General features: G+C 39.4%; 3 protein-coding genes across 5 annotated transcripts; 1 reads left to right on the top strand and 2 right to left on the bottom strand.

Annotated features, from left to right (window-relative positions):
• Nucleotides 1-66: 66 nt before the first annotated feature.
• mcmbp (minichromosome maintenance complex binding protein) lies at nt 67-8451 on the bottom strand. Of its 2 annotated transcripts, none has more exons than XM_077496423.1 (16): nt 8304-8451; nt 6309-6400; nt 6092-6232; nt 5306-5347; nt 5145-5234; nt 4912-5047; nt 4634-4779; nt 4465-4562; nt 4218-4390; nt 3383-3506; nt 3181-3298; nt 2460-2625; nt 2221-2354; nt 1517-1684; nt 1361-1449; nt 67-374 (listed from the first exon to the last, which is right to left on the bottom strand). In XM_077496423.1, the coding sequence occupies exons 3-16, from the start codon at nt 6221-6223 to the stop codon at nt 248-250; spliced, it is 1743 nt and encodes a 580-aa protein (XP_077352549.1). In that variant the 5' UTR covers nt 6224-6232; nt 6309-6400; nt 8304-8451; the 3' UTR covers nt 67-247. The 2 variants fall into 2 exon arrangements, with proteins under 2 accessions (XP_077352549.1, XP_077352548.1); XM_077496422.1 differs by lacking the exon at nt 8304-8451 and adding an exon at nt 6881-7293.
• On the top strand, nt 7988-15274 carry sec23ip (SEC23 interacting protein). Of its 2 annotated transcripts, none has more exons than XM_077496420.1 (18): nt 7988-8351; nt 8776-9302; nt 9411-9627; nt 9706-9899; nt 9986-10075; nt 10318-10438; nt 10741-10830; nt 11175-11316; nt 11421-11629; nt 12014-12102; nt 12188-12343; nt 12465-12552; nt 12832-12980; nt 13053-13208; nt 14106-14208; nt 14271-14453; nt 14527-14695; nt 14850-15274. In XM_077496420.1, the coding sequence occupies exons 1-18, from the start codon at nt 8219-8221 to the stop codon at nt 14929-14931; spliced, it is 2898 nt and encodes a 965-aa protein (XP_077352546.1). In that variant the 5' UTR covers nt 7988-8218; the 3' UTR covers nt 14932-15274. The 2 variants fall into 2 exon arrangements, with proteins under 2 accessions (XP_077352546.1, XP_077352547.1); XM_077496421.1 differs by having other exon boundaries at nt 7990-8351; nt 8779-9302.
• csgalnact2 (chondroitin sulfate N-acetylgalactosaminyltransferase 2) lies at nt 15111-23534 on the bottom strand. The gene is made up of 8 exons (XM_077496427.1): nt 23409-23534; nt 20798-21683; nt 18932-19148; nt 18236-18337; nt 17978-18156; nt 17810-17904; nt 17648-17729; nt 15111-16750 (listed from the first exon to the last, which is right to left on the bottom strand). Exons 2-8 carry the CDS (start codon nt 21447-21449, stop codon nt 16458-16460), a joined length of 1620 nt encoding a protein of 539 aa, XP_077352553.1. The 5' UTR covers nt 21450-21683; nt 23409-23534; the 3' UTR covers nt 15111-16457.
• Between the last annotated feature and the right edge of the window lie 627 nt (nt 23535-24161).

Genomic DNA, 24161 nt, shown 5'->3' with positions numbered 1-24161 from the left:
GCTTGCGTAGATCATGGGAATGCCAGGACACATGCATTATTCATAGAGGAAAACAAAGCACTGAACTATTTTTCTACAACTTTATTTACATTTGGAAACAATTATAAACATGGAAAACTGGTAAAGGCATACAGGCCTTTACTGCTGGCATGTAGCAACAGCTACACAATAGATGAAATGAAACTTGTTTTTGTTTTAAATCATAAACTAAGTATCAAAAGTATAACAATCGCCAACAATAGAGCAACTATGGCTCATTTCCATTTATGCTCTTGTGCTGCTCCATCCTGCAACTCCGCTGAATCTCCATGTGTTTGGCCCTCAGCCAGATGTCTCTGGACAAAGACGTGTGCCCCAGGCTCAGGGACAGCAACCTGACAACAGAGACCTGGTCAATCGCATCCCATTGCAACATTCAAATACATTGCTGTGATTTCCAAAGGCACGTATTTTACATTTGGAAAAATATCAAAAGTATGCCACATGAATATTTTACACAAAAAAAAAAAAGTGGTTAATTAATCATGTACCTTGTGCCATCTAGTGGAAAAGCATTTAATTGTTTTGTCTGTCAATGTGTCGCTGGTATAGCTAGCTGAGCATTTATACAAGTAAATAAATCATTTTTTTTGACCCATTAAGTAAAATTCAGTAATTTCTGACAACACGTTTGATATTTGGTGATACTAGGGCTGTGCAATTAATTGAAATTCAATTACAATTTCAATCATTACACTCCACAATTACAAAATCAGCATAATTGTAAAAAAATAAAAAAAAAAAATCTTTGAGTTGTTTAAATTTGTACATTTGCTCCTTTTATTTTTTTTATTTTAAAATAATTTAATAAATTTGGTTTTATCAAAGAGGAACTTGCATAATTAGGGTTTCAAAAAATTTTGTCTTAATATTTTTTCTTGTTTTGTACCAAAAAAGAAAAAAAAAAAAGAAAAGAAAAAAAGATTGTCCTGCTGCACAGTATACATGCTGCACTCCAACTTCAAGTTTTTGCCAACATAAATAAATAAATAAATATATATATTAGTATAAATTGTGTTTGGTCCAAAAGGAACTTAATAATTATAGTGTTTTTTTTTTTAAAAAATTGGTCTTAATATTTTTAAATGCTTAAATATTTTCGTTTTGTACCAATAAAATATTATTATTGCCAATATAATCGTGATTATTATTTTTCCATAATCGAGCAGACCTATTTGGTGGCATGACAATTCAGAGTCCCAACATGCAGCCAAAGCCAGTATTGCTCAATTAAAGCAGCATTTGTCAGATTTTTTATTTCACTAAGTGACATTTAAAAAGTACTCCCTATATAATCAAAATAAAAACAATTAGAGCCCACCTTGCCACAATGAGCATTCGGTGCAGGTCCTCAGCACTTATGCTTTGGGGATCATCCTTCCTCATGTCTACAAAATCATCCTCGACCAACTGAAGACAACAAGGAATGAAACAATTTAGACTGCACACTGTTTTGTCTACTGAGCTGAGGTCTCACCTTGGTCACTTCATCCGAGATACTGTAGTCCAGCTGCCGGGCCACACTGAGGTACAGTCGAAACTTGTTGAACTGTGAGGAGGTTTGCACGTTTATGGGGATGCTAGTGAGATACTCATCCATGTGGTCTGGAGCCACTTGAGGTTGCAGGTGTATCTGACAGTCTGACTGTTGGGTCAAAGAAAGAAATATGGTAAATGTGTGGCATTATTTTTAATCACGTGATTGAATGCATAAGTCTCTTTGCTGCCATTTCAATGCACGCCAGCAAGGGGCAAATCTTGAGCTAAAGCAAACACAACCGGACCTCTGACCAACCCTGGAGGTTGTTTACAGAGCGCTGCCCTTCTCTGCAGACTGACGCCTCTCTCTGGATTGTTCCTGTGGCACACAGCTGCCGTCATGGCAACATAACAGCCCCGGCGCACAGGAATAGCACACGGTGCATTCCTTGCACCGTTCACAACAGAGTGAGACCCGTGCTAAAGCCCCCCCAAGCTGGCGGGGGGTTTCTGCGTGCAGCCAATGGCAGCTGAGACAGCAGTGTGATGCCGGCTGGAAACAACCTCCAGCGTCGGACATGAGCCGGTCTCAGGAGAGGCTGGCGGAAACCCAACACCTCCCAGGCCTTGGCAGCGGATAGGCTCCGGTTGTGGCGTGTGGGCGTCGCGTTAAGTGAGATCAGCGCGGCCGCGTGTCCTCACCGGCAGCAGCGAGCGCCCCTCCGATGCCACCAGCACGTTAATATTGCAGGGGAATTCCATCTGGTGGTAGTTAAAGTCATAATCAACCTTCTGCCATGAGATCACATTCCCCAAAGCTGTGACATTGCGCACACCTACAAAACCATGCACACAACACAGAGGCAATCTTGTTAGTGTCAAATCCTGACTTCCTGAGCTCGCCAGCTCGTGTCAACCTTGGTGGCGTGTGAAAGTTTCACCTGTCGCGTCCAGTTGTCCCTGCTCCAGTTGGGTTTCATCAAGGAACAGGGACGTATTTTTGGCCAGCTGCAAGGCTCCGCTCACCAGCCGGTTGGCCAAGTAGTCCTTCTTTGGCACCATACGCATCAGATTCATGTTCTCAAGGCTCATTCCCAGATAGAACGACTACAGCATGTAGATAGAAGACAGGTTGGGTGGATACAAGTTATTTTTTTGAAGAAATCTATTCCTTATTTTTTCAGAAATTTTGTCTTCCAACTTATGCCCCTATTCAGCATTTTACCTGCCAAATGATCGTTAAAATGACATCAGAGTTGCTCAGGGCTCAGATAATGGCCAATCATATTTTCTAAAGCTGAGCCATGATTGGTTGTTACCTGAATACTGAATACAACTGTGATGTCATTTTCAGTCGACAGCAAGTGGCAATATGGCCACCCAGTGCTTGGCTCATATGCCACAAATGTAATACTGTTTTAATCAGAATGCCGTGTTTAGACGAGAGAGTGCATATATGACGTATTAGGGCCATAAATATAAATGATTTTAGTTTTATAGATATAAATATATTTTTTTAATAATATATAAATAACTATTTTGGAGGGGCTATAATATTACTCAAGACTGGGATGTAGCTGAACTCACCAGATTTTTTTTGAGACCGCACATTATCACGTGGAAGCAAGATACTCAATGACATCAATCTTGAATTTTACTCACATAAGGAACAAGCTGTTGGATGACCTTGTAGAGGCATTCAGTGTATGAGGACATGGTGGGACATCCACTCAAGTTCAGCGTGAACTTGCCGAGCGGTAGCACATCTCGTCTGGCATACCTACAAAAATACCAATCCCTGAATGAAATCTGCTTCTGCAACTAGCAGTCGTGGAACAACTTATACATGTGATGTGACACATACACGCTGGAAACAAGATGCAGGATGAGGTACTCGGCAGCCAGGGAATCTCCCAGAAGGATGTGAGTTAGATATGCATGAAAGTCCCCTCTGACTGACGCCATCTCACTCAGAGTTGAAGATAAAACTGGAAGAGAAGGGACAAGGAGTAATAAAAATGAGGTTCAAAAGTTCAAAGCTAGCATACAAACACTATTAACTCATTCACTCCGAGCCATTTTCACAGAAGCAGTCCCGTTCGCTCCCGGCTGTTTTACTGGATTTTGACTGATTTTGCAACGCCCACAGAATATTGTGGTCTATTGCTATAAAAGCACCTATCAAAAGAAAGCTTAAAGTCCCTTCTTTCATTAGGAAAAAAAAAGTATGTTTCTATCTGTTTCCGTTTTGCAGCAATTAGCATTAGAAGAGAGCTACGTTTCATCACTTTTCACAAATCTATTTAAAATTGTAAGTAATTGAGCTTTTTTTCTACATGGCCCTGGTTGATCTCCTTTGCTCTGCTGCCACCTGCTGGCCGTTTGTGTAATAACTACCATTTCTGCAACCGTTATTTGCAGTTGAGAGGCTGTATCAAAGCCTTCTGTATGCGCTAGCATAAAAAAAAAAAACTAAAAAAACGTATAAATACGTCTTTGGGACACTTAGAACATAAAAAAAACATATTTATACATTATTGGGATGATATGAGTTAAGTGTTAATTTCTCACAATTTAACACTATTCATTGTTAAAATACACAAGAAGTTTATACACTGCCATATTCAATGGAGATTCAATTCAAGAAAGAAAATGACAGCATATCTCATTTAAGATCACTGTTCAAGGACTTTGCTCACAGGCGTGGTTGTCTTGCAAGGTGGCACAGGGCAGCAGAGGGTTGTTTTGTGCCAGTGGTTTGGCGTAGAGCATGTGGAGACGCGGAACCAGTGACGCAGGAGGGCTGTGCACTCTCTGCTCCTCTGTTGTCTCCATCACCTCCGAAGGGTCGGCGAGTGATGAGGACGCGTCCCTGTGTGGATGTACAAAGCGTCAACGTACAACGACAGACGTCCGGGTATCAAACTATTATGAATAGACTCTTACTTGTCTTCTGCCAGAGCGCTGAGAGCAGGATTCACTGAGAGGATTCCGTAGACTTCTATAGTGTCATTCAGTTTGAAGCTCTCCCAGTCCTCATACACCTGCCATAAACACACCTTGACTTATGACCTAGTGGTCACATACTTCAGTTCACCTCAGATAGATAATGCACCTTGATTAAGCAAGATGGGCCTTTCTCATCTGGCAGAGGGAAGTTAAGGTCAAGATGAGAGGCCGACGCCATGTTGCCGGGAGCAACTTCTATCTCCTTCCGCCGAGCGTCACCCTTGAAGTGTTGGTCTGGAGTAATCTGAACACCTGCAGAATAAAGAAACAATCTGATGTAAGGCAACAGAGCAATTTGTAATTACTTGTGCTTTTGGATGCAATAAAACAGACAAAAGATTATAAAGACAGGCAGAAATCAGAAGTCTAACGCTTTTCTCATACCTGCATGATGTTCCCTCTGTTTCTGTGGCTGAGCATCCATGCCATCCATGTCATCGTCTTCATAGCTGCGTTTTTGTCTGTTTGGCGCGTACGAGGTGGACGGCAGCACTCTCGCTTGACTCGAGTTAGCATAACAGTGCAACAGAGTTAAGGGAAATGAGGTAACAGTGTAAACAGACACACATGGATTGTTTACAAGTTTTTTTGTCATAATTCAGACAAGATTAGGATATTTCTTTCACCCAAGAGTTTTCCCCAGGAACAGGTACACAGTAGAAAGTTTGTCTCTCGGAAGTTACAATGTTTCTGGAGTTAAAATCCACCTGAGGATGTACACAATAGTCATTAATTTGGGCATTTATGGATCTGGATGTAACTGATGTAATGTACTTACCCCACATTCTGTCACATCTTTGTACTTCCCACACCGTAACACCTGTTAGACAGTGAAATAAACAGTAATCAATATAATGAGAGTCGGCATGGGCCAATATTAAGATTATGATAGTGTGATAAATATGAGAAAAAAAATATCAGGGTATTAAAATTACAGCTCAAGAATTACAATCCATTTTATTAATAAACAAAATAGAATATTTTGGTATATGAAGAAACGTATGCCATGTTAAAAAGAGAGAAATAGAATTCTACTGTGTAAAATATTCTTAGTAAGTCACAATGTCCCATCATCACTAGCAAGCTATTTTTTTAGAAAAGACTGGCAGACTACTCATGTCCTTGTGGGCTAACTAGTACCACCTGGCACCATTTTTTAAGGACAATGTACATTAATAAACATAACAAAAAGGCATCTCTTAAGTATGCTGGAGTTCTCTCTGTGGTCTCCCTCCATCCTTGCTCTCCCTCCCGCTCCCTGTAGATGCTCACCCCTCCCCTCAGCTAAGGAGAATTAAATGTCGCTGGCTTAACTTTAAAATAACATTTCATTATCATTTAGTGATCTCTGCAAGTTCCTTACAAGCCCCTTCCAAAATTAAAAGAAGAACGGATGACAGATGACGGACAGTTTTCGCAGTATTTGAAACCTTGAATTTTTATAACTAAATAAACCATCAAACCGGCAAACGGCTCATGCCTAATTGAAAATACTGTCAAATTAACTGACTGTAAATACTGTATGTGGAAAAAGGTTGACTCAAAAAGGGATGGCAGCGCTCACCTTAGTTTGTGATGATGGATCAACAGTTTCATACACTCCCATGTAAAACTCAGGATCAAACATGTCCTGAAGAAAACAGCGGAACTTAACCAGGCTGCCAGGCTTTAGGTAATGCAGTGGGATGTCATTCATCGATGGAACCTTAAACAACAAGAATGTATTAATATTTTTGGAACAAAGTATGTTCTGACAGGTGCAGGATTGCCGTCAATGTTACCAAAGAGTGAGCATCCTTTTCTTTTAAATGACCTCTGAAGATTTCGACCACTTTTGCCTCCCAACCGGAATTTGGGTTGTTCTGAGATGCAGCTGAAATATTAACAAGAGCACATTAATCTATCAGTTTGGATCAAACACATTGGCAGAGCAGGACCAACACCTCTGGAAGACAATTGCAATCACTGAAGCATCCATGTGGAAGTGAAACTCTAAAATCTTTTTTTTTTTGCAGTTGTATCTTAACAAATATAATATTTATAATACTGTACAAAAAAAAGTACTACTGTAGTGGCAATTTTATGACAGTTTTGGAGTTTCACTGAACCCACACTGTGTTCCGTATTGTCAATTAACGTTGTGTGGTCGCTGGTCCAAACTTCTGACCTGTCACCGTTTCTTCCACAAAAGTCAACCAGTTGGCGGAAAACGGGCTGTATGTTGCCCCCGACAAAAAGCAAGCCAGTCACATGTGTACATAACGGCCATGAGCTGCAAAGCTAACCAGCTACAGCTACACAGTCACAAACTGAGCTTGAATGTTGAATCGGGAAGTTCGGGTGAGGGTCTTACCAAACAACTCCTCGACAACACCGAGGGGGTTGTTAATCCAGTTGTGTGTGGAAGGCATCGCCGCCATAGACAAATGCTGGATGTATATGAAAAAATCAGGTAAAATACAGTGAAGACAAAAGTTACTTGAATTCGCTTATGACAGGATGGCAGAAGAAGCTAGGGCGGGAAACAAACGTCACTGGGCGAAGGGAGGAGGGCGTTTGTTTTACTTTTAAAGACCTGCCGGAGCTAAAGCGGTATCGCTTTCACGTCTGTATTAGGTTTTTGTTTTCTCTATTTTATGTTGATTCTCTATCGACTAAGTTTCGCCACACTGTTAAGCTATCAAGTAAATAATTTAGGTTACGAAAAATGTAAGTAAACTAAAACTACCACTATGCAAAGTCTTCTTCCCGTCTACAGGTTGCAGTGTAAACGGGATGTGAGCTTTTCTTTTTCTAACCCAAGAAGATCTAAATTTTCCAGTAGATCAGTATAGAACACGGGATAAGGACGCTGAATGAGCACTGTATTATACAAATCATCAGTCACAGCCATACGGCAGGCAATATCCGTTTGAGGGTGCCGCATTCCCGTTACATCGGAATTCGGTATACTATACAGCGTTGGTGTTGGACGTTTTTTATTTGTTTTTTTTTATTTATTATTTATTTTTTAAATTGCGGGGATATAACATTTGTGATTACAAACACCTTAACAACAGTATGAAAAACGCTGGTACTATTACTACTACTACTACTACTACTACTACTAATACTACTACTACTACTACTACTTTTTTTTCTTTTCTTTTTTTAGATTTTCTTTTTTTTTATTGCAATACACAATAATACAACAATAGCCATTATTAAAGATTACAGACCAATCGTTGAAACAATTCTTGACAAAGTGAATCTAAACTACATTTAGCCTGAAAAACACACATTTATTTTTATTTTTCAAAATTCAAGCTCAACCCACATACTTTTTCATTTTCAAAATTATTTTTTCAATTATTATTATTATTATTATTATTGTTATTATTGTTGTTATACAAAAGTTGCAATTTTTATTGACATAAACGAACAAAGTACTGCCATACTGTGTTTACAGTTACTGAGCTTGGCAGTTGTGACATGACGTAACATAAACAACGATACGTTACTTTGTTACTTTTACAGTCTACAAAAATGTAGTACTGTAGTAGTATATCAACTAAAATATCATTTTTTTTCCTTCTGGTAGATATAGACGCGTTATTTAAAGAAAAACTTCCCTTCTTCCCAGCAGATTTGAACGCATCATGGCCATACTGCCTGCCTACTCCGGTAGTGGCTACGTGTAATTTAGAGGAAAATGGCAGATAGAAAAAACAATAATGTTCCTAACCCCGGTGCAAATTTGTTATTTAGTGGGGCTCCGGAGTTTAACTTCAATTTACCTTTTATGCCAGTGAGTCAGGCGTCAGGTCCGGCGGTGCTGTCAGGAGGTAAGAAGAAATACCGATAGCCGAAACGTTAGCATAGAAGCTAACTAGTTAGCAGACTTCCTGTTGGGACGTCAACTGTTATTCATTCCACACGATCGAGAAATAGGAATGAAAAGCATGCTTAACGTTGTGAGGTTTGTTTTGTCTGACAGGATAGCACCAATTTGCAACCATGTCATGTGGTCAGAATTTATGCTAGCTGATTTGCATGGATTTATATAGTATAGTACACTTCTGTAACGTTACATCGTTATATTCTCGTGTTTAGATTTACATTATGTGACGTTTTAATGCTTGTTAACCGAACCTAATTGGCCTGTAACAGATTAGTAATACTGTAATACATTTTAGTTTTAACTGTTATGTTTCATGCAAAGCATAGATAAACCAGTTCATGCTTTAAAATGTGTACTGTGATATCTATCAGAGGATTCTACTGAAGTTGGCGAGGAGGACAGCTTTTTGGGTCAGACTTCTGGAAATGCACAAGCACCTTCTACCTTCAACTACTTTTCTAACCCAGTAACCAGCAGTGACCCGTTTGCTTCTATTGGCCAACCATCATGCCCGCCGCCACCACCACCATCATCATCGTCAGCCGCAGCAGCAGCCATGTCTGCTGTCACGGCGTCTGTTCCTAGCAGTGTTAATATGGCCCCTCTGATGCCTCCAAGCTCACAGTTGAACAGTACTCCTCCTGTTTTCGGCAGCACAGCTTATCAGAGCCCAATGGGACGCCACACTCCTCCCCCGAGCACCATGACCTCGCCACCTCCGCAAATGCAACCACAGAGTCATAATCCATATAGACACACCCCCACCAGCAGCAAAGCTAGTCCTTATATTCCAGCTCCAGAGGTCCTACCACAAAGCCACACATCACAACACAATCCCTACTCTGTCACCTCAGGGTCACAATCATTCCCGCTGTCAGGACCCACATTCACAAAGGTAAACCTCAACAGTTACTGCGCTGGATTGTATTTGTGATTCTAAATTCCTTGATGGGTAACTATTATGCATAGAAAAAAATGTTATTTTCTTTTCTCCTCCACTCAGCCTCCTCCCACTCATATACAGACACCACCACCACCTCCTCCTCCAACCAATTCTACTGGTGCAGTCGTACCTGCTAGCCCCATGATGCAGTACAACTACAATGTATACGAGCCTATTCAACCACATTGGTTCTACTGCAAGCTAGTGGAGTGCAAAAGCGTGTGGCTTCCTTTCAGCATCATCGACTCCCTCGAGCTTGAGGAAACATATAACTCTGGTATTTTTGAAAGAACGCCCATTCTGTTGTAAATCACGTAACTTCAGAGATTTAATATGTCCCGTTTTATTCCTCTAGTTCAGCCAGACCCAGAAAATGTGATCGTGCGTACGGACGGAGGTCGGTTTGATGTGCACCTCTACGACCGCATGCGATCAGCCGTTTACTGGGAGGAGGAAGACTCGGAGGTTCGCCGCTGCACCTGGTTTTACAAAGGGGATACGGATAGTCGCTTCATCCCTTACTCTGAGGAATTCAGTGACAAATTAGAGGTTTGTCATCCAACTTCATTTCACTGGAAACTAAAAATGATTACTGTTTAAATCAGAGTTGGAGTGGAGTATTTTTATTTACACAGGCAGAGTATAAGAAAGCAGTATCAACTAACCAATGGCACCGTAGACTGGAGTTCCCATCCGGAGAAACCATTGTCATGCACAATCCAAAGGTAAACAAACCTATTACAAATCAAATGGTAAAGTGCTTGAAAAAAACAAAAATTACTTGCTTTTTTGATCAGTTATATCTGTGTGTGTTATAATGCAGTAAATCACTTTTGTTTATATTTTTATATTTACCATAAAGCTGGAAGCTGAAAATCTTGGAAAAGATGTGTGAACCCAGAGAATAGCTTGACGTGAAAGCCACAATTTTATGAGTGACAAAGCATTGTTATCAATTTGTCTGTAGGTGATAGTGCAGTTCCAGCCGTCCACCCTTTCTGATGATTGGGGTGCAAATCAGGATGGACAGACCAGACCCAGAGTGGTGAAGAGAGGGGTTGATGATGACCATGATCAAGTCCCTGATGGTAGACAAGATCTTCTTTACACGTCATCTTCACATGTAGACGGATATGGATTATGGTTAAGGGGTTCTGGTTTTGAATTTCAGCTCAGACGTGTGGAGTTCACATGTTCTTCCAATGCTTGCATTTTTTCTTTCCACATACCAACCAAAAACATGCATGTTAGGTTAATTGAAAAAAGCTCATGGACTAAAACGAAAAGCCAAAACACATTCAAAAAAATAGTGAAATACCTTTTACTGAATCATCAATAAACTATAGATAGCAGCCATAACAGAACAAATTCTTCTCTATACTTTTTCCAGGCGAGCTCCCCAATGTGGACCATCTTGTGTTCATGGTTCATGGAATTGGTCCTGTATGTGACCTGAGGTTTCGAAGCATGGTTGAGTGTGGTGAGTTTAATGCCAGTATTTCTGCAGCCTCTTGGATGTCTACATCAAAAGGTGCACATCCCAAGTATTGCAGTTACAATAAAAACAGTAGTGCAAATGTAAGGCAATTTGCATATATTATATAAAGGGATGTTGGTGCAACCAGTACTCAACAAGCAGTATGGTACACCGTATGGTAAATAAGCGCATGCCAATGAAATAGGAGCACACAAAATAAAAAATATATATAAAAATCTTACTTTTTGTAGAGAGTGACTTCATTTATGATGAGTACTGTATATCTATACTATCATCACATTTACTTCGTGCTGTATAATAAATCCAAACAATTACTATACTTTTAGTGGACGACTTCCGCAGTGTGTCGCTGAAACTGCTGCAGAGTCATTTTAAGAAACCTTTGGACGATCGTGCCATCAGTCGGGTGGAGTTCCTGCCTGTCCATTGGCACACGGCGCTACATGGAGATGCCACAGGGGTGGACAGGTGAAGAGATCTCACATCCAGATGCTGTTCTATATATGTAATATTGTAAAAGTAAAAGCACACGTTTGTAATTTTACTCTACAACCTTTCATTTGTCGTTGCAGGAGAATAAAGAAAATCACGTTGCCAAGCACTGGACGGTTACGTCACTTCACAAATGAGACATTGTTAGATGTGCTTTTCTACAACAGTCCTACATACTGCCAGACCATCATGGACACAGTTGCCTTCGAGATTAACCGACTTCATGCCCTGTTCATGAAGAGAAACCCTGATTACAAAGGAGCAATATCTGTTGCTGGGCACAGCTTGGGTAATGCACTACTTTTTCAAAATGATACTGATGATGATAATAATAATAATAATAACAATAATAATAAAAAAATAAATAAAAAAATATGAGAACTCTGCGATTGGCTGTCAACCAGTTCATCGTGTACTTCGCGTGCTGCCCATAGCCAGCTGAGATAGGCTCCAGCCCCCCCCCCTAATTGCTGAAAATAACTGAGTCAAGTATCCCTTTTAAGGCATTTTTTTTTTAAGTTACAATGTGTGTTTGAATGGTTCTACTCTGAACAGTATGTGCTCTGTGATTGGCCGGCAACCAGTCCAGGGTGTATCCCGCCTTTTGCCCAAAGTCAGCAGGGATTGGCTGTAGGTCACCCGCAACCCTAATGAGGATATACATTCATTGCAGGGTCCCTTATCCTCTTTGACCTGCTGTCAAATCAAAAGACTGACATGACCCCTCCTGCGGTGCCCACCATCAACGGAGAAACCAAACCGGTGAATGCCATTTTATTTATGAACCATCAATAATTGTAGCCACGTATGCTTCCAAGCAGTTCTGAAGTTTGTCTCTGAAATCAAGGTGGCAGCCCCGGTTCCACAAGCCGTCACAGCTCCAGCTACGGAGGACGAGCCCAAAGAGGAGGAGTTAGAGGACCTTTCCGCTGTGCTGGAGCATCTTGGCCTGTCCGAGTACAAGAACACTTTTGACGAGGAAAAGATTGACATTGAATCTTTTGTAAGTGAAAATTGAATGAGAAGATCGTGAGCAGGCTGAGGTCGACTGACATGATCTCACTGCAAATGTTTTTTTTTATTTTTGTCTGTTTACAACCATTTTTCTTTATTTATTTTTTTAGCTCATGTGTACAATTGAGGACTTGAAGGAGATGGGAATTCCACTCGGACCCCGGAAGAAAATCACCAAATTTGTCAAAGAAAGAGTGGCTAAACAGGCAAGTTTGTCAAATTGATTTTCTGAAGAATGTGACCCAAGGTTATTTTAGTTAACAAAAACTAATGAAAAAAACTAAAATTAAAAAAACATTTTCGTTAATGAAATAAAATAAAAATGTTTTTTATAACTAACAGAAGCACCCTGAAAACTAATTAAAACTAAATTTAAAAAAGCAAAACTAAAATATAACTAAAATGAAAATTACCAAACTATAATAACCCTGAATGTGACCTTTCAACAATTGTCTGACCTCTTGTGCACATTGGCACCTTCTCAGGAGAAGAAAACTGAAGCCCAGGTGGTCAGTCAAGTTGAAGAGCCCGCACAAGCATCTGAGACTGTCCCAGAGAAGAGTCTGCCGGCAGGCGTCTCCTCCATCCACGTCGACTACAATTACTTTGAAGTTGGCACTGGACAGGTACATGTCGTCTAAACACCGAAAAATGATTCTTGAAACGTGAGCGTACATCCATCATGCTTTGCTTCCCAGGTGTCGGTGGTCTACCACAATCTCGATTTCAATCCACTGAATTTCTTTGCCCTGGGTTCTCCGGTCGGCATGTTCTTGACTGTCAGAGGCCTGGAGAAGATTGAAGAGAATTATCAGCTGCCAACGTGCAAAGGATTCTTCAATATTTACCATCCGGTAGGGAGTCCTCCGTGCTCATTGTGGCCATGTATGATGTAGGCATCAGTCTATGGAGGACCAAAACTGCCAAAATTAAAAATACCGGTAAATAAATGACTAAAAATAAAAACAGATATAAAAATATATATAATTAAAAAAATAAATCCAAAAAATAAATAAAAATATATAAAATAAATAAATACAAATAAAATAAAGTGGAAATAAAAACAACAAAATATAAACATATCCTTAAATAAATAAATAAAAGTAAAACTAAATACAAAAATAAAATACAAGATTCAAAAAATAAAAATAAATGTCTAAATGAATACAAAAATGTAATTAAATATAAATCAGTAAATAAAAACACTCTGCTCTCACATTTATTTATTTCATGCTGCAGACGCTCTGTCAGGTCGAAATGTTATTCAAATGAGAAGGAGGCTGTCCTAAGTGTGTTGAAAGGCAGTTTGCAACGGCAGACCCCAACACACGACAGGCTTACGACCGCCCCCTCATTTGAATAACATTCTCGACCTGGCAGAGCGTCTGCAGCACGAAATAAATAAATGTGAGCAGAGCATTTTATTTATTGATTAATATTTAATTATATTTATTTTTCTATTCATTTCAACATTTATTATTTTTTGAATATCTTTTTTTTTCTTTCATTTTTGTATTCATTTTTAATATATTTATTTAGGGCTATATTTATATTTTTTGTTTTTATTTCCATTTATATATATATATATATATATATATATATCGTTTTTTTTTTTTATATATCTGTTTTATTGCCACTTCTAGCAATTTATTTATTTATTTCATCATTTATTTATTTTTAATTTTGGCAGTTTTGGTCCTCCATATTAGTCGTCATGGCTGACGTTTTACTGTCTCTCATTCCTGTTTTAGTTGGACCCAGTAGCATACAGAATTGAGCCCATGATAATACAAGACTTGGAATTGAAGCCTGTTTTGATACCACATCACAAAGGAAGGAAAAGGCTACATCTCGGTAAGATAAAGAAATGCTTGCGTGGTCATTTCAATATTTAATACTGACTTTTGTGTTTTCAGAACTGAAGGAGAGTCTGTCCAGGATGGGCTCGGACCTGAAGCAGGGTGTTATCAGTTCTTTGAAGAGCGCCTGGCAGACACTCAATGATTTTGCTCGCGCCCACACCTCGTCTGCTCAACTTCAGGCGGAGTTGGCCATGGTGGCTGATCAGATTGAAGAGCAGGAAAAAAGAGCGCAAGATCGTTGAGTCTCTCTCTCACTCTCAATTGGATACATATGGCTTTTTTTTTTTGTAATGTGAGTGCTCCCTTTTAGTTACAGAACAAAAAGCCCCAGAGGTCCCCGAAGCACCAAAAGAGGAGGAACCTGAGGTCAAGATTGGGATGCTGAATGGAGGGAATCGGATCGACTTTGTCCTGCAGGAAAAGCCCATTGAGAGTTTTAATGAGTACCTGTTCGCCCTCCAGAGTCATCTCTGCTACTGGTACAAGACTTGCTAATTAACAAGTGTATTATAGACAACTTGGTGATGAAGTGTAATTTGCACCGGTGAAAATACAAGGACTGATGTTGCTCAATCTTTCCACATTTCCCCCTAACTGTAAAGACTAATGTATTAAACAATTTGTGTTCTGTAGGGAGTCTGAAGACACAGCTCTGCTTATCCTCAAGGAGATCTACAAAAGCATGGGGGTCCAGCCAGAACATGTGGTACATTAGTACAATAAACCCCCATCATCAAAGACTTTTTATTTCATGCATTTTTCCTGGATCAATTTGTGCTATTTCTTTTACTGTCTCTCCATGCGATTTGCTGGATGCAAATGTGTAATACAACTGCATTATACTATTTGTTTTCAATGAAAAGTAAATGCATTTTAGATTTCAAGAATTGACAATTTTTATTGTTACATTTTATAGTATAAATTATAGAGCTGGACAAGGAAAGTAAAGTATGTAACATTAGATAAAATGCCAACAGATAGGAATAAAGTAGCAGCAGTTTTTGAAGCATTCTCCGCATCCAATGGAAAAATTGACCAATAAATCACACCCTTCCACATTCCTTTGTGTTCAGTTGTTTGGCTGAGACGAAGACGATATATACGAAGCAAATGAACCAGCCAAACGTTTTAGTTGCAGTAACATTCACAAAGATCACACAGCATTGAGATTGGTCTTTAGAGAAAAAATGGTACTCACCAACTGCAAATTTCTGGTAGTGATGAGAAAATGAAGCTTCATGAAGCACTTGTGATATTTTACTCCTCTAGATGGTGCTCTTAGTTTGAATATAAAGGCTAAATGCAATTAAATTGATCAAATTTTCATTGCTTATTGAAACAAAGACTGCCACCTAGAGGACTCGAGAAAATATCACAATTGTTTCATGAAGCTTCATTTGTCCATCGCTAGTTTCTGACCTCTCTTCACTTCTTGTCTCAAACGTTAGCGGACTAAACAGCAGTAAACATGGGCTCTGGAATAAAAGTAAAGGAGTCTGCAGGTGTCGAAACATCAGAATGCAGGCATGAGATCAAAAATAATTGTCACATGAATAAAATGACATTTTGTGAAATTATTTACAAGAGCGTACCATTCCAACACAGTCCAGTACTGAGAATAAATAGTGCCAATAAGCCTCGCAGGCCCAAAACGACACACTTCAAAGAATAAAAATTCTGACCCAATATTAGTTTTGCATGCTCACATCAGATGTTTGCACCTTCAACAATCACATTAACATGCTTCTCTATTATGACAGAAAATAAAACAAAAAAGGTCCCTTTTATCAAACAGCTAATAAATAGAATACTAACTGAACAATATGGCTCCACAATCAATATTAAAAGTTGATTTCTCCCCATTTGCTAAACCAAGCAAGCTCTGCAACACAAGAAGTGGAATTTCACCTTTGGTTAAGGAATGTCAACATAAACCGCTGAAATCTATTGACTTGAAAGCTAGCTCAGCAGCAGCGCCAAATATGTTGGGCTTGTTGGGTCCGTTTCACAGGAATTAAATGGCCAACACCTCCCAGCTGGATGACTTGTTTTTTTTTGTTGTTGTTTTTTTTAATGTGTACAAAACGCAGCAGGGCAAGCAGTGACGCGATCATCCGCTCTTTTCAGTTTGCCGTAGCTCAACGAGCCACATAATTGGTCTTTGTACATTCATTTGTCTACAGCTGTGCATTGATAACGTCAGCGTCTCACAGACGCGACACCGGACACGCAGCGAGCTGCTCAGTCCTCCGTTTTTTTCTGAGGCTTGAAGGCCTGCTTGCGGAGGTGCGCCTCAATCTCCTCCCGGAACACCAGCATTCCCAGGTAGGAGTGGGAGGCCTCGTTCATGGCTTTGGACTGGATGCACATGCGGTATTGTTCCGGAGTCAGCTCGTCGGCGCACTGCTTCTCGTGCCACAGGTGAAAGAGGCTGGACACCGGCGTGCGTACCACCACTAGCTCGCTCCGAAGATATTTCCTGTACAGGTGGACGTCTTCGACACCCCAACCTTTCACTTCAAGGTCGAAACCACCTAAGAGAGGGAAAATGCAACTCAATTCAATTTTTTTATTTCATGCTTTAAAGTAAAAGAAATAAAAAGGGAGAGAAAGAAGTAAAGATTTTGTTTTACAATCCATATTGTTCCACAGATTGACCTTTTGAGTTGAAATATGACATCGTTCCTTTTGTTTTGTTCTCTATTTAGGTTTGGAAAAAAAATGTCTGTGCCTCTTAATTTGTACTCACTTTCCCTATTTATAAATTGGGTTCGTATATTGACTGGTAAAAGTTCATGACGGGCATTATACAATATTTTGAGGTGGTTAGACTCCATCAATTCATTAAATTTTTAAGTTTTTAGTTGTATTACTTGTATAAATAATGGATTAGTGTGGTCTCTGTATCCACAACCGCAAACGACAGGACTAGCACGTTTCTGAACAATAACAACGCATTCTTGTTCAATGATTCTTTAAATTAGTGTGGTTTGGCATACCTTAGATTTGACATATTTTATATGCACTTTCCATGTTAAATGTTCATCAATAACGATGCCTATAAACTTAATTTCATTCATCCTTTCTAGTTCTATGCCTTGTACAGTCAGTATTGCTTCAACATCATTATTTCTACAACTAAAAATCATAAATCTGGTTTTACTAATATTTATAGACTGTTGACATTGAACCACTTCATAATATTCTTAAACTCTTTCTCTATTACTTTGAATACATTAGAATACATATTTTTCCAGGCATAAATTAAAGTGGTGTCATCTGTAAACAAAATACATTTTCACAATTTCTAAATGGTTGCAAGATCATTCGCATACTGTCGAAAAAGTAGTGGCCCCAGAATTGACCCCTGGGGCACAAATTAGTGAAGTTCTGGATAAATTGACAAGTAATAAATAAAGATGTGTCCTTACCAATACTTAAGAAATCAGAGCGATACTGACACGTCATACCGAAGCCAAAATCTCTCCAAAATCCAGCATCCTTTTTGTGAACCTATTTCAAATAGACATAACATTTATACGTAGCTAAAGATGGCAGGCTTAAACTATTCAGTTATCAATCAAAGGCCTTACCAGCTGAAGTTCAACAGGTGGAGCCAGCTCCATATTTCCATAAACTATGGCAGGATTGTACAGACTAAACACCACTGGATAGAAGACTTTCTTGTCTATAAAACGGTATAAATCACATATACTCTCAAATACACAAAAAGACATTTATTAAAATGAAAGATGTCATACTTGGTTCTGCATGGAGCCGACACGTATTGAGAAAGTCCAACGTGAAATGGATGTCGACGTCACAGAAAAACATCAGAACGTCGCCATTGTTCCAAGCACGTGCGCCGATATCCAGCCCCCGCCCTCGGGAAAACTCCTCATCCATCGGGATCAGAGTGTAATTAGAGAAACTCTCCTCTCTGGCAAAATAGAAACAAAAGTGGAATCTTTCCAAATTCTTTTCATGACAATTGCTTGTTGTAAGAAAAAAGGACAAACCTTGACATTGTTTCCAAAGATGACTTCACCTCTTGGAGCCCCTTTTGGCCAAAATAAACCACTGTGAGGTGAACTCGCTTGTCCTGCTGTACACACACCTCCCTAAGAAGAATCAGTGTTACACTTTATTCTCACTCATTCAAACCCAAAAACGTATAAATACGTTTTGTAATACTTTGTCCTGCATACCCAAAAACATATTTATATGTTAGTTGTTTTTTTTTTTTTTATGCTAGAGCATACAGAAGGCTTTCATACAGCTTCTGACATGGAGAGGTTGCTTAACACAATGGTAGTTATCACAAAAAACGGCCAGCAGATGGCAACAGAGTATAAGAGATCAGCCATGTTGCAACAAGCTCTTTTCCCCAGTGTTTTTAAGTGTTTGTTCTCCAGTGTTTGTGAATATTGATGAAACTTAGCTATATGCTAATGCTAATTGTTGCAAAACGGAAACAGACACAAATATACTTTTTTTTTTCCCTGATGAAAGAAGAGACTCTAATCTTTCTTTTGGTAGGTTCCATGTTTTTATAGCAAAAGAACACAATATTCTGTGGATCTTGCAGAATCAATCAAAATCCAGTAAACAGCCGCGAACGAGTTAAATGAATTAAGAGATATAAAAAAAAAAAAGCAGATGGGCAAGTATCGAATGAACACGCTTCAACATGTCAGGAAGTAAAGCGTTCTCACCTGAAGTTGTGTAAGAACTGTAAAAAGGTTTCGATTCTGCCCGCCAGTGGCACAATGATGTTGATAATCATTCCAGATGTGTCGACAGTCGTGCTCCTGACTTTCATCAACGGACCAAAAGGCCTGAAGAGGGTGACGTGGCGGAAGGTGCTGGACTCCTTTTTCGTGAAGAAGAGCTCGTAAAGTGACCCCTTGTCCCGCTCGGTCCTGTACATGCCTGCCAACACGGAACACGATGATAGCATACAATTATTGACATGCGAGCATTCATGTATTTGTCCAAAAACAATCTCTCAAACATCATTTTGATCTTGCACAATAATAACGATTGCACAATGAATATGTACCGGCTCCAAAATATTAATGACACATGCCTCCAAAGGAAATAGAACTATGATTTATCCAAAGCCAATCAGTAAATAATGGGAATGATAACAACATACATATACACACAGTATATGTTCCAAAAGATTTTGACATAATTTTTAGCTCTGCTTATTCATTTTTTTAAGGTGAAGAATGACATTCATAGCAATGAAAAGGTATTTTGTGTGTTAATAAGCTCAAACACAGCCAAAGTGTGTGCGAGTATGGGAGGAAATTGAATAAAAACACAACAACAACTGGAATGCAGATTTGCACATGGCACAAAATATTCCATGGGGAAGGCAAAATGGGAAACGTGTGTTGTATCATAGGCGGCGCCCATATTGAACAGTTTTGCGAAAAATCTCATTTCCGCTTGACTATGTTGCTGGAATATTAATAAATTCATTTTTCCATCTCTAGTGACACTCTAGAGTTCAGTACTGTATAGTACGTATCAGTAGGGCTGGGTTAAAAAAAAAATAATAATAAAAAATATCGAATATTCGATACTGAATTGATTTTCCTTTTCCAGCCCAACACCGATTCATAAAACCATGAATAGATTATTTAAATATCAATTTTTTTCTCCATAAATTCCAAAGAAAATTTAATTTTAAAGGTTGATTTTTTTTTTCTTACTATTTTCATGAAATTTACTGTTGACATGAATTTAAAAGTATTTTCTTACATTTATGGAAGACATGATCTATTGCACTTTAAGATAATTCTGAGTTTTTTGTTTATATTTACAATTATTAAATTAGAATTCTGAAAATATTTACAAACTCATCCTTGCTGAAGTCAATGTTTGTGTAACGCATTAGTGATTATAGTAAGTAATTAACTCATTTGCTCCCAATAACGTGTAAATACGTTTTTTCTAATGTTTTAAGTGTCCCAAAGACGTATTTATAAGTTTTTTATGCTAGAGTATACAGAAGGCTTTGATGCAGCCTCTCAACTGCAAAGAATGGTTGCAGAAATGGTAGTTATTACACAAACGGCCAGCAGGTGGCAGCAGCGCAAATGAGATCAACCAGGGCCATGTAGAAAAAAAGCTCAATTACTTACAATTTTAAATAGATTTGTGAAAACTGATTAAACTTAGCTCTCTTCTAATGCTAATTGCTGCAAAACGGAAACAGATACAAACATACTTTTTTTTCCTGATGAAAGAAGAGACTTTAATCTTTTTTTTGATAGGTTCCATGCTTTTATAGCAATTGAACACAATATTCTGTGGGCCTTGCAAAATCAGTCAAAATCCAGTAAAAAAGCCGGGAGTGAACGGGATTGCTTCTGTGAAAATGTCTGGGAGTGAATGAGTTAATAAAGTAACTCATTTGACCAGTTGCTGCCGCCGCAAAATGTACTTTATTATTAAATTTAACATTTGCAGAGTTTTTAATCCTGTCTTTGACATTTAAGAATTGATGTTCCATAATTAATCATAATGAATCATTATCAGGGACGCATTTATGTCACACCAAGCGCTACCTTCTATGAAGTGTCCCTCTTTGTAGGCTTTCCTATGCACGGGCATGTCATCTTCCATGCCGTCCTCCTCGTCGGGGTTGTTGATAATCTCCAGCGCCGCCTCGATGACCTCCACCAGTTCATCCCGCCGATCTTTGCGAACGGGTTTCTCCTCCGGGTGTCGCGTCAGTCCCATCTCCAGCTGGTAAACCTTGGACGAGGTGAAGCTCTCGAAAGGCACCAGGGCGTACTCGCTGGGCAGGCGCGCCCCCGTGTTGACCTCGGCCTTGTCGATCTGAGAGTGCAGGTAGTCCAGCAGATCTCCCGGTTCTTGCTCCTTGTTCTCGGCCAAGCCCTGCGCCTCGGGCGGCTCCTTCTTGTCCTGCAGCAGCTTCAGCTTCTCGCTCATTTCCTGCAGCTCCTGCTTGAGCTGCGCGATCTGCCGCTTGAGACTGGCGGCGCGGTTCAGGTGGCGCTCTTCCTGCTCCTGCAGCAGGGCGTGGTAGTACTCCTTTCCGTAGGGCTCCCCCGCGATGCCGGGCAGGACCAGGCTGACGTCGGCTTGAGGGGTGCACTCTAGCAGGTAGGCGAAAAACAGCAGCACCAGCAGCAGCAGGAGGCCCAGGAAAAGCCAGCGCACCCGGCCGTGGAGCAGCAACCCCCGTCTGGGCATCGCGCTCTCATGCAAGCTCCAGCTCAGCAGTCTGCATTCCCTTTCCTCGCTAGCGCACTCTTTCACATCACTTTGGATCTAAGTCGGCGTGCGCCTTCCACAAGGGGCGCGTTAGATTTTTTTTGGTAAGACATTTCAAGAAAACTAAGCGGTAAATTAGTTCGGTTGATTCCAGTTGGAAATTCCTTGGATGTTTTGGTAAAATATTCCCGTGTAAATTCATGCGATGGTTACCTATGGAGGAGAAAAGAATCCCACATGAAGACCAAAATGAGCTTTACCATCATTATTAAACACCCCACAATTAATATATTTTTATGGAATCTGTTTAAAAGAAGAGCTGATTTATGTCACCTTGTGAGCCAGACACAACCAAGCTCACGCCACTTCCATAACACCACAGTCAAACTGCACCACAAGGCACCAAAATTAACATAAAAAACACAGTTCTGTCAGACTCAAGTGTCCTGCTCCGGGTGCTTAACAACAATACAAATGTGCAGCAAGCTACTTCCTGTTAAACGGTTGCTCTTTAAGAAAATAAAAGCACAAGACTCACGCATAGAAATGTGAATGTTTTTGAATTAAGCAAATGTAAGCCACAACATTTATATTAACAGCTAACTTATGATATCCAACTCAAGCATTATATCAAATATTCTGCCTTAAAGATAATGATAGACAGTTTAGATTTAGATTGACATGGACAGTTTCAGTAGAACTATTTTTACCACTACTGTGGTTATCCCGATCAGTGAAAGTAAAAGTACTAGTGTGTCTAAAAGTGCAACATTTCCAAGAAGGTTCTCTATTCAGCTTTTCTCTCAAAGTGTTTAAAAGTCAGTCTTGAAGGTCATCTAATCAAACAGAGACCAGATTGGCGCAATTCTTCTAACCTGACAGGTTTAGCCGCAACCTGGGCTTACCGTAATAAATCTGTCGTACGGTAACAATGAAAAGCAGTAGGGCCACCCCCATTATTCATATGAACAGTTTGATTACTCAGTCATCTGGAATGTCCTTCAAATGCCATTTTGTATTTTATATTAAACATGAACTCAAGAAATAAAAACATTTTAGTCTTATTTTTACATGAGGTAAACCAATAGTTCTTTGTGCCAACTTAAAGCAGTTATTAGTTATTGGCTTGAGTTTACGTGAGAGGCAGCGTGCACCCACTGTGGACTGGTTTCCAGCCAATTTCAGGGCACACGTAGACAAACAACCATTCCCACAAACAATCAAACCATTGGACAATTTAGAGTCTTCAATTGCGCAAAGTGATTTTTTTTTTTTTTTTTGGAACGTGGGAGCAAACAGGCGGAATTACAAAATCACACAACCACTGTGCCAACATGAAAATTCCACACAGGAAGGAACCTCGAACCTCAGAACTGTGAGACAGACAAGCCGCCATAAAATGACATTTTAAAGAAAATTCGCAAAATCATACAGGATTTTGGCATAGAGAAAGAAAAGTGATGAGTATATTTAATTAAGACTTGCATGCCTTTACTCCAAGTACTTTGAGCTCTTCCCACATTGCAAAAACATACGTTTGTTGTACACTATAGTATAAATTGTTATATGTGGTGTAACCTGCCCCCAGCCTTAAAGAGCACAAATAAATAGAATAGATGAACTTCAGTAAGGTCATTAACTTTACACTACTCACCGACAGTAAATATATAAATATATATTTAGAAATACTAGTGAGGCAGCGTGACATAGCAAGTTGAATATCTGTGTTTATATATACATATATATATTTGAATAAAATTTAAAGTGAACCATCAATTATTCTTGCCAGTTAACAATTATTCTGAACTGTCTAAACCGGAAATCGACCTGGTTGTGCTGTATATTAGCGACATTGTGTTATCTCTACGGTTTCGAGTAATTTGTCTGTCTATAAAACGTCCCGAAAGGGAAGTTTATCGTGCAGGCCTAAATACGTACTTCATCATGTGCGTGTCCCTCGCCGTTTTTTTTTTTTAAGCTGGAGGTTAGAAGCGAAGCCCACAGCGACAGGCAGCCTGTGTTGCAAAATGCCACGGAGCAAAAAGAAGAGTGCTTGCCATCCACTTCCGGTCAGCACGAGCCAATAGAATTTATTGACGTCACAGAACACGTTGACTCTTGTGATAATAACAAAAATATATTTATTACAGTACTGTACTTAAAAATCGACACAAAACACACGACGTCAGTGCATTATTAACAGCAATTGTATTTGCATTCTAGCGGACATGTAACATTTGCAACTGTACGCTAATTACCCCACGAAGTTTTACATAATTCAAATAGACGAGGCGATAGTTATTATGTCTGTGATTGGTTGGCAACCAGTCCAGGGTGTCCCCCGCCTACTGCCCAGAGCCAGCTGAGATAGGCGCCAGCAGCCCCCGCGACCCCTGTGAGGAATAAGCGGTCAAGAAAATGGATATAGTTATTATGTGATATTGTTTCAGTGGTTCACTTCTATTTTACACGTAATTTAATTAGTCTGGCAAAGTTCAACGCACCATCAAACCTATCTGAATAGACTTATGCGATTGCTTTATTCCAGCCTGTTTTTTTTGTTTGTTTGTTTTTACAAAATGTGTGCAATTAACGTACTGCATAACAATTTAAAAGAATTACATAATCACAGGGATGCAGTATTGTTTTAGAATATAGCATTGTTCAGTATAGCTTTTATCCATTTATTTA

The sequence above is a fragment of the Festucalex cinctus genome, chromosome 14 (assembly GCF_051991245.1).
Source record: "Festucalex cinctus isolate MCC-2025b chromosome 14, RoL_Fcin_1.0, whole genome shotgun sequence".
Classification (NCBI taxonomy): Eukaryota; Metazoa; Chordata; class Actinopteri; order Syngnathiformes; family Syngnathidae; genus Festucalex; species Festucalex cinctus.
The sequence above is the reverse complement of the archived record's forward strand: the minus strand, read 5'-3'. Positions and strand labels throughout refer to the sequence as shown.

What these genes read in the sequence shown, in the direction of transcription:
- mcmbp (XM_077496422.1), bottom strand. Translation starts at nt 6,947, where the DNA reads ATGGCGGCGATGCCTTCCACACACAACTGGATTAACAACCCCCTCGGT. An exon ending in CTTGCAAGACAACCACGCCT is followed by an intron (nt 3,507 to 4,217) that starts GTGAGCAAAGTC and finishes CTTCTCTTCCAG; the next exon opens with TTTTATCTTCAACTCTGAGT. An exon ending in AGGGGCGCTCGCTGCTGCCG is followed by an intron (nt 1,685 to 2,220) that starts GTGAGGACACGC and finishes TTGACCCAACAG; the next exon opens with TCAGACTGTCAGATACACCT.
- sec23ip (XM_077496420.1), top strand. Translation starts at nt 8,219, where the DNA reads ATGGCAGATAGAAAAAACAATAATGTTCCTAACCCCGGTGCAAATTTG. An exon ending in TTGAAGTTGGCACTGGACAG is followed by an intron (nt 12,981 to 13,052) that starts GTACATGTCGTC and finishes TTTGCTTCCCAG; the next exon opens with GTGTCGGTGGTCTACCACAA. An exon ending in AAGGAAAAGGCTACATCTCG is followed by an intron (nt 14,209 to 14,270) that starts GTAAGATAAAGA and finishes TTGTGTTTTCAG; the next exon opens with AACTGAAGGAGAGTCTGTCC.
- csgalnact2 (XM_077496427.1), bottom strand. Translation starts at nt 21,449, where the DNA reads ATGCCCAGACGGGGGTTGCTGCTCCACGGCCGGGTGCGCTGGCTTTTC. An exon ending in TCGGCTCCATGCAGAACCAA is followed by an intron (nt 17,905 to 17,977) that starts GTATGACATCTT and finishes ACCGTTTTATAG; the next exon opens with ACAAGAAAGTCTTCTATCCA. An exon ending in CACCTGTTGAACTTCAGCTG is followed by an intron (nt 17,730 to 17,809) that starts GTAAGGCCTTTG and finishes TATTTGAAATAG; the next exon opens with GTTCACAAAAAGGATGCTGG.